At 42.5% G+C, this 9,938-nt stretch overlaps 1 protein-coding gene across 2 annotated transcripts in view; it reads left to right on the top strand.

The window, feature by feature from the left end:
- The window catches only part of LOC120918686 (agouti-signaling protein-like), a 70,683-nt gene extending 66,130 nt beyond the window's left edge, over positions 1-4,553 (top strand). For both annotated transcript variants that reach the window (XM_040330377.1, XM_040330378.1), the window contains exon 4: positions 3,818-4,553. In XM_040330377.1, coding sequence (XP_040186311.1) covers positions 3,818-3,988 — 171 coding nt within the window. In that variant the 3' untranslated portion in view covers positions 3,989-4,553. The remainder of the gene's footprint in view (positions 1-3,817) is intronic.
- The last annotated feature ends 5,385 nt before the right edge of the window (positions 4,554-9,938 follow it).

Below are 9,938 nucleotides of genomic sequence, written 5' to 3' on the forward strand. Positions count from 1 at the left end.
ATGCTCTGGAGCCTACACACGGTCGTTTTTAATGACATTAAAAAAAAACATTTTTTACAACCCGAAAAATGGTCGTGCGTATGCGGCATAAGACTTTTTTTCCTTTTGGGACAAAAATGTTATACAAACAAAAAAAAAACTGACCACTATAAGCACCACTGACAGTGTTAAATGGTTTGTCTCTATTCATCTAACAGCCACTTTTGCTGGACAGCTTGGTCTGTTGAAAAAAGTTTAAAGATAACAGACTTTCTGGATAGTTTAGCAGGTGGGAAAAAAAATGAATCAAGAAAATTAATACAGCCATCATATCTAAGCTGCAGTGCACTACATTTTTGCTTTTGGGTTCAGATACTGTACATCTTAAGACCCTTGCTTTTATTACTTTATACAGAGGTTTCTATTAGAGATGTGCATTCGTTTTCGTCCGAATGCATTTTCGTCCAAATTTTGGGTATTGTCGTTATCAATTTAACAAACGAAATCCGAAAGATCCGACATAAAAAAATGCTTTATTTTGGTTTTCGTTGCTACAACAGTTCGATATTGATAGGAGATTCGACATGACGCTGACAATAGCAATCTGTGTCTATCGAACCTGCGGTCGAATGTGCCAAACTTTAACTCGATTAGTCCAAGAATATTCTACATAGAGAGGAAAGATTCGACATTATAGAGACAGTGTTGGGGTAGACTATTCGTCATGAACGAAGAAGATTCGACGAAGTAGCGAAAAACATGCAAATGTCAAATCTGTCATTGAAGGCTTATGTAGGTAGATTCACAAAGAGTTAGGCCGGCTTATCTACAGATAAGCCGACCTAACTCTGAATCTAAGCCGGCCTATGTTTAAGTGCATTATCTAACAGAGATACACTTAAACATACCTAAGATAGGCTGGCTTGCGCCATTCTATCTTAGGCTGCAATGTTTCTTTTGCCCGCTAGATGGCGCTGCCATTGCGGCCGGCCTAGATTATGTAAATGAGGGACTACGCCGATTCCCGACGATTTACGAGTGTACGCCGGGCCTATACCGTCGAGTTACGTTGTTTCCGTACGCGATAGGCCGCCTAAAGTTATTCCACCTATGAGGTGGAATAACAATGATAAGTATGGCCGCCGTTCCCGCTGCGAGGTTCGAATTTTTTACGTTGTTTGCGCAAGTCGTCCGCGAATCAGGATTTACGTCGTTTACGTACGCGTCGAAATCAATAGGCCCGTATGGCCTACTTAGCCGCAATGCGCACTGGGAAATGTAGTCGCCCGGCACATGCGCAGTGTAAAAAACGTCAAAAAACGTGAGGTCAAGCCTCATTTCAATAATACACGCCCCCTCCCAGTCATTTGAATTAGGCGCGCTTACGCCCGCTCGTTTTAGGCTACGCCGCCTAAAATTTGAAGGTAAGTGGTTTGAGAATCACTTTTAACCTAAATAATTTAAGGCGGTGTAGCCTAAAAAAAGTAGGCTAGGCCGTCCTAATTTTAGGCGCCCGTACGTGAATCTACCCCATGGTGTCTGTCTAAAGTTCTAAGAAGATTTGATAAGCAGCTAAACTGTACGACGCCGCAAACGTACATTTCCGGTCAAATGCTCAACCCATAGGCTATAGAAGAATTTGAATGTTGGTTGACTAGTAATAATAATTTATAAAATTAATTTATAAAATTAGGAGAACTCTCCCCAATGGAACATAGATAGCAAAAAGAAGAAAAAAAAAAGACAGGAGTTTTAAACAGTTCTCACTCTACCCAAAATTAAAGTGGAAAATTGAATATCAAGGGCCAGATTCATGTACATTTGCGGCAGGGTAGCGTATCGCATTTACGTTACACCGCCGCAAGTTTTACGGGCAAGTGCTTGATTCACAAAGCACTTGCCTGTAAAGTTGCGGCGGCGTAGCGTAAATCCCTCCGGCGCAAGCCCGCCTAATTTAAATGATCCGGGTAGGGGGCGTGGATCATTTAAATTAGGCGCGTTCCCGCACCGAACCTACTGCGCATGCTCCGTTTTGAAATTTCCTGCCGTGCTTTGCGCGAAATTACGTCACACCGACGTAATTTTTTCAACGTCGACGTGAGTTACGTCCTTTCCTATTCACGGACGACTTACGCAAAAAAAATAATTAAAAATTCAATTCGGGAATGACTGCCATACTTTAACATGGCAAGTCTATCTATACGCCACCAAACAGCAGCTTTAACTATACGCCGGGAAAAGCCGACTAGCGACGACGTAAGAGAATGCGACGGCCGCGCGTACCTTCGTGAATCGCCGGAAAAAGCTAATTAGCATACCCGAAAACGACGCAAACTCCACCCAGCGGGCGCCGAAGTATTACACCTACGATCCGAAGGCGTACGAAGCCGTACGCCTGTCGGATCGAAGCCAAAAGCCGTCGTATCTTGGTTTGAGGATTCAAACTAAAGATACGACGCGGCAAATTTGAAAGTACGCCGGAGTATCAGTAGATACTCCGGCGTACTTCTTCTGTGAATACTTACCACAATTTTCCTTTCCTGACGAGCTCCATGTGAACCTACCACTGTGGTATGTCCCACCCATACCCCCACCTGCAGTACCTAAATCATACATTTGACTCCCATATCCAGGCTGGCATTATGTAGCTAGGTTTCCGCACCTGGGTGGCAGTTTGTGCTGATATGGAGTTTATCAGGAAACAAAAATTGCAGTATTTGCGATTCAATTTTCCGTTTCCCAGACAGCTTCATGTCAAACTTCCACTGGGAACTAATTAGTTAAACAGGGTAGGATAATGCAGGAAGAAAAATAAGGTTAATTATAACCTCTGACTGAAGCGATAACTGTTTTGCCAAAATTAACAGTGGTCAATAATGACGGATCTATGCAATAATAAGAAATAAAGATGTGTATGGATGACCACGTTGCCGCCTTGCAAATTATCTCTGGTGAGACTCTACAGGTGGCCATGCAGGGGGTAGAGATGCTTCTTGCTGGTCTGGGATATAGAGTCAGGTCCTGCTGGTGGTGGTATGGTAGGGTTGACACCTCATCCCTTTAAAACTGAACACATATTAATAACAGGTTCTGTTGCTGATAAAGGTGGTACCGTATTTATCGGCGTATACCGCGCACTTTTTTGCCCTGAAAATCAGGGCAAAATCGTGGGTGCGTGATATACGCCGATACCAGCTTTCCCGAGCCGAGTATGAATACTGCGCCGACATATACCGAGCGCAGTACACTCGTGTATAGTCCGGCAGACTCTGCTCCTCTCACGCTGACATCCTGGACGTACAGGACGTCAGTGCGAGAGAAGCCGAGCCTGCCCGACTATACACGAGTGTACTGCGCTCGGTATATGTCGGCTCAGTATTCAAACTCGGCGCGGGAAAGCGGGAAACGAGCGGGGAGGACGCCGCAGAAGGACGCCGGACTCGACGAAGAGGACACCCGAAGCCACAGACGGACGCCGGACCCGACGAGGCCGCCGATGGACGCCGCGCAAGACACCAAAACTGTAAGTACACAAATCTTTTTTCCACAGGAATTCCGGGTCCACTTTAGGGGTGCGCGCTATACGCGGGAGCGCGCTATACCCCAATAAATACGGTAATTAATCTCACTTAGTGTCTTATGTGCAATAAATTAGTCTCAGAACCTGTGTAATTAATGTGTTCAGTTTTAAAGCGATGAGGTGGCAACTCTAGGGTATGGGCTGGGCTAGCCCCAGTGGTAGGCTCACATGAAGCTGTCAGGAAAAAAAAGTTTGCCTAAAGTTATACTTTAATGGTTAGAATCTGTTTTAATGTTAAAAATATTACTTGCCTTTCAGCGGAAAGCCATTCCTAAAAAGAAAATTCGTCCACCCCCATCGCCAAACTGCGTACCTCTTCAGTCCAGCTGCAAACCTCCGGCACCGCCTTGTTGTGAGCCCTGCGCAATCTGTTACTGCCACCTCTTCAAAACGGTCTGCTACTACAAGATGGGCTACCCGTACTGCTGATAGGACATCATGTGCCCCTGCACACATTGGAACACTATGAACAGTCCCTCTTGGTAAAACGGATGTCCAGCGATATCTCTGTACAAACTTTATCACCATTGTTGCAGCTTATGTCACTTATTTCAGTATTTATTATAAGAACAGCCAGAAATACCCCTACAAATTTATTTTCTCTTCATTGTTGGCAGTAGGTGACCCAGTTCAATACAATTGGGCAGCCACAGTGATGTCCAGGCCTAAAAAGAATAAGTATGTTTAACAGCCAACCAAAGGGCTATTGTATGTTAGTATGCTAGTGATTGTTTGAGACCAACATGCATCAATCAGTTCTTAAATGCCCACTCTTTCTATCCAATTAGATATCCATATATTGACCCATGTATGAGTTAGTAGCTATATGTAAGCTGGTATAGTCAGAGAACATCAAAATCCAATTTTTCTTACCCAAAAATCTGCTTGCCTCAAACCTTTTGTTTACAGATTGATTGTGCCATTTTTAGGTTGGCAGATTATTTTCGCATTGGTTGCCTCAAAGGTGTAATGCCCTGTACACACGATCGGTCAATCCGTGCCTACACACCATCGGTTAAAATAACGATTGTGTCAGAACGCTGTCACGTGAACCACGTAAGAGGAAGTTCAAATCCAATGGCGCCACCCTTGGGGCTGTTTTAGCTGATTTTGTGTTAGTAAAAGACGAATCGCGCTTTTCTGTCTGTTACAGCGTGATGAATGTGCTATCTCTATAACGAACGCTAATTCTACCAGAACGAGCGCTCCCGTCCCCTAATTTAGTCTGAGCATGCGTGGATTTTTAACCGATGGACGTGCCTACAAACGATTGTTTTTTTTCTATCGGTTAGGTATCCATCAGTTAAAATTAAAACAAGATTGATTTTTTTAACCTATGGATAAATAACCGATGGGGCCTACACACGATCGGTTTGGTCCGATGAAAACGGTCCATCGGTTTGACTGATCGTGTGTACGCGGCATAAGGAAAATTCGTTCCACACAAGCATTCCTACTGTGAAAACAATCGACTTTCTGACAAAGTTTCCCAACTTAGTTAATGATCTTTCTCCTAAGAAAAGTTCAGAAGAGACTATTTAAAGTAGTGAAATGCACCAACAGAAGATGGGAGTCCCCTGGCCATGTCTATGGGAATCTAAAGGCCAGCATTCATGAAAGTGTTATTTATTATATAGCCACCTGCAGAGCAGAGCTTTTAATTAGCAGAACTCATACAATATCTATCACAGGAATGGTGGTTGCTGGCTTTGTATGCATACCAAACAAATTTTGGCACTGATATATACAGCACTATGTAAATTATGACATCGGCATTTATTTAGATGATATAAAAGACATTGTATACCATGCTATGCACAACAAAAGCCCCAATGGCAAATGGCAAGCTAATGGCCCGTACACACGTTTAGAAAATTGGACGAAAAATACAGTTTTTGACCAGATCATACGATTTTTGGATCGTTAGTACAGAGCTTTCGAGAGCCGATCATGACAGTTCATCATATATTATTTGACAAGCACAAATATTTTCCTCGTACGATACCAGATCGTACAATTTTCGTTTAGTCAGTACAGTTGTCGTCCGAAAATACAATACAAATACATTATAACATATTACATCACTTCGTACGAGAATTTTCGTGACTTAAGCAACGTATTCAATCTCAACTCGCGACTAGTAAGCGATCTGTCGTCCAATTTTTGGATCGTGTGTACGGGGCATTAAGGAGTGGAAAGTCAAGCTCATATTTTCAGTCACGCCATCGCTGTTGGTCTTCTCTCCCATGAGTCCTAGCAAATCTCTACAGTAGGCATACACAGTGGCGTATCTAGGGTATGGCAGCCATGGAAAGTGCCATGGGCGCCATATGAAGGGAGCACTGTTGAGTGGATGGGCAGCAAGGCACTTACCAGGGTCTGAGGGTCTCTTCTTCCCTCCTCCAGAGCATAGGCAGGATCTCCTTTTCAGCAGCTTTGCTAATGGACAATGGCAGAGCTATCCCTGCTGCGTTCAGCCACACCCCTCCCCTGTTCTCACAGGCTCTCCCATTCCATCTGGTCGAATTGGCAGCGCACAAAGAAGAAGGAGGAACATCAGTTTCTCCCTCTCCTCTGTGAAAACTGAGGCGTTAAGTGATGAAGATTTCATCACTTCCAGTATTGGTTCTGCATTTTCCTGGCCTTGGAGGACAAAGGAGGGATCAGGGGTCTAATAAACTCCAGATTTCTCCATAAAGAGGATATGTCACTACCCAAGGTTTCAAAAGGGATGATAAATATCACTAGTTTTGTTAGCTGTTTTTTTTTTTTGTTGAGGTTATCTGAAAGATGGGTTTCAAATGTTTCGACAGGGGCGCAGTTTCAGTGCTTGCCATAGGCGCTATTTTTACTAGATACGCCTCTGGGCATACAGGCAGTATTTGAATCCTGATAGCAGTTCTAAAATATTCTAAAAAGCTCTTTCAGGCAGCACCTCTGTACTCAAAAGTGATGATGTGTAAACTAAATAAAACTAAACCAAACAATAATTTGCACAAAAAGTGTCAAGGAATAGTAAAAAGGAATAACTTCTCAGTGACAGCTGCACTCAAAAAATGTCCACATAAACATTGTACATATTAACATTACTGAAAAATGTGTTGCACCATCAATATAAAGTGCATCGTTTCATAACAATCAATCAAGTAATCATTCATATATATCAAAAACTGTAAATAAGAATGTGTCAAAAAGCATTCAAAAATAATTCAATAAAGTCCATCAGAAAAAAAGAAGAGAAGTGCTCTTGTGCAAAAAGATAATTTAAATTATCCTTTCCTTTTTTCTTTTCCTTTCCCCCTTCCCCTTCATTTTTTCACTCTTTCCTTTCCACTTCCAATCCCCCATTACTCCTTCATCTTCCCCACTATTTCCCGTCCCTCCCTTTCCAAATCAGGGACAGTCCCTCGAAATCAGTGACAGTTGGGAGCTATGCTTTAAATGAGAATTAAACAAAAAATATTAGTTAAGCCCATATGGTTTTTTTTCAGTTTTCATTGGTTTTTATTCAGATTTTTAATAGCCGTTATGACAATAAACAGTCGTTGGCTATAAACCAGGGTATTAATCTTTGCAAGTGCTTTTTTTTTACCACTGCTATTTATCCTGGCTTTTGAAATATACAAATGCAGCCATTTAGAAATTGGATGAAAGGTTTAGCACTGGGACACACTTTTTGAAAGATAAATAGTGCATTTTATATACAACTACATAGACCATACAAAAATGAGGGACAAATGAGGAGGAAAGAGGGAAAGAGGGACTTTGTTCCAAATCAGGGACAGTCCCTCGAAATCAGGGACAGTTGGGAACTATGGGCCAGATTCACAAAAGAGATAGGATGGCGTATCTCCTGATACGCCGTCGTATCTCTGAGATACGATTGTCGTATCTATGCGCCTGATTCATAGAATCAGGTTACGCTTAGATAGCCCTAAGATCCCACAGGTGTAAGTGACTTACACCGTCAGATCTTAGGCTGCAATTCTAGGCCGGCCGCTAGGTGGCGATTCCATTGCGGTCGGCGTAGAATATGCAAATGACTAGTTACGCCGATTCACGAACGTACGCTTTACCCGTCGCTCTAACTTTACGTAGTTTCCGTCGAGATACGCCGCGTAAAACTAAGGCTGCCCTCTAGGTGGTCTAATCAATGTTAAGTATGGCCGTCGTTCCCGCGTCAAAATTTAAAAATTCACGTCGTTTGCGTAAGTCGTCCGTGAATGGCGCTGGACGCCATTTACGTTAACGTCAAAACCAATAACGTCCTTGCGACGTCATTTAGCGCAATGCACGTCGGGTAATTTTACGGAGGGAGCATGCGCAGTACGTTCGGCGCGGGAACGCGCCTAATTTAAATGGTGCCCGCCCCATTTGAATTAGGTGGGCTTGCGCCGAGCGGATTTACGCTACGCCGCCGCAAGTTTACAGGTAAGTGCTTTGTGAATCAGGCACTTACGCTGTAAACTTGCGGCGGTGTAACGTAAATGGGATACGTTGCGCCACCGCAGCGTAATGCATATCTCTGTGAATCTGGCCCTATGGTGTTATTGGGTTGGTCTGATAGCATTAGTGGCAAGGATGCACTTAGAAGGCTCCGGTTAAACTTCCTCAAGGAACCTGGCACTTCTGGCATTTGCTAGCATCTGGGGGACACCATGCTAAAATTTGGACAGGCAGCCATGTACCTTTACTGACCCCATATTTGCATGAAAGCAGCCAACATAACAAAGAAAATACTGACAGAATGGGAAAACAAGGGGAGCAAAGGGATAAGATCATCAGTGTTCTGCTGCCCATTCACTCTCCAATCACAGGCCAGGGTTAGAGTGCTGACCAAGCTACAATGCTTAAAAGAAGAGTCAAATGAACAGACCTCCTCCTGTGCCATCTGGCAGGACTTATTAAATCTTAGGACTGGATGGATAGAATAACAAATCCATTGGCAGGTAACACAGCTCCCCTTTATGTATTAAAACTACAGTATGTATGTACAATAGCTGTTTGCCTGGAGAATATAACATTACATTTTAAATATGTTCCTATAGAGAACATGGTTGGCATGCTTTGCTTATTGTGACATGTTTATTTTGCTTATGAAATGTCTTACTTTTGTGTTTGGCTCAGTTATCTGTTTGTTCTTCACCATCAGCTGGAAGACGTTTCTGTGTTCCGATGCCACAAAGCTATCAGTTATATTTTTGTGTCATATCAAATCTATAATAAATATTTTCATACATATTTTGATGTTGATTTTTTTTCCTTATACACATTTCTCAGCAATGGTAATCAATGGATTTTTAACTTGAAGGAAACTGGTGTTATAGGGGTAATGATAAAAAATGACATTTTCAGTAGTATATACATATTTTTGGATATAATATATAAATCTTTTTAAAGGAATCTCTGACTTTCTCCTGTTGCATGTCTGCCACCCCCTGACAGCTTTCTGTAGCATTACATTACACCACTGCTGTATGCCTGATTTGGTTGTATTTTTTAACATTACCACCAGTAGATGGCGCTATATTACAAACAAATGCATGCACTATTACTATACCATGCTATAGATCCCTGTTACATTTACCAGGTCATATTATTAGACAGACTTGCAACTTACATTATTCCCATCTCAGACAATAAAATTCTGTTTTAGTAAGCATAACTCAAAAGCAAGGAAAGCCAATAAATTGTCTTAACATTCTCTACTGCCATAAATGACTCCAATGATGTTTCTAATCTGAATCTTGGTATTTTTATATTCTGTAGCTGACTTAATTTTTAAGGTTAATGCTCCTGTGTTGTATTTCTTATCCTATTTGATGAGTCACCGACTTGAAGCAAGCATGTGCATATCCAATGTTAGAACTCCGGATAGACATGCACTTGGCCAGGGTCAGTGACTCAATAAGGGATGCAGCAAGGGTAAAGGTGACAGCTCAGAACATGCACATTTATTAGGGTGACCAGACATCCCCGGTTTCAGGGGACAGTCCCCAGATTGAGGACACTGTCCCCGGACCAAGTCTGTCCCTGGTTTTGTCACCGGATTGGATTTGAACAGGGGCTGGGGCAATTTCAAAGACAGTCAGTGCAGAATAAAAAAAAAAAATCTGAATTACACCCCCCCCCCCATGGGCGTCCGCTCCATAGGGCAAGGGGGGTCAATTGCCCCCCCCGGAAGCATGGATACATTCCACACACACACCATATCTTATTAAAAAATATTTTTAATAATGTGGAATACTTTCTATGTAGAACCTGAAAAGTCCCAGTATATTCCTGATATTGTCACAAGTATAAAGAGACATACAGAATACAGCCCACCTCCAGGAAAGGGAAAAGTCCACCCTTGCACTGCTGGGGGGAAATGACCACT

The sequence above is a fragment of the Rana temporaria genome, chromosome 12, assembly GCF_905171775.1.
Source record: "Rana temporaria chromosome 12, aRanTem1.1, whole genome shotgun sequence".
Lineage (NCBI taxonomy): Eukaryota > Metazoa > Chordata > Amphibia > Anura > Ranidae > Rana > Rana temporaria.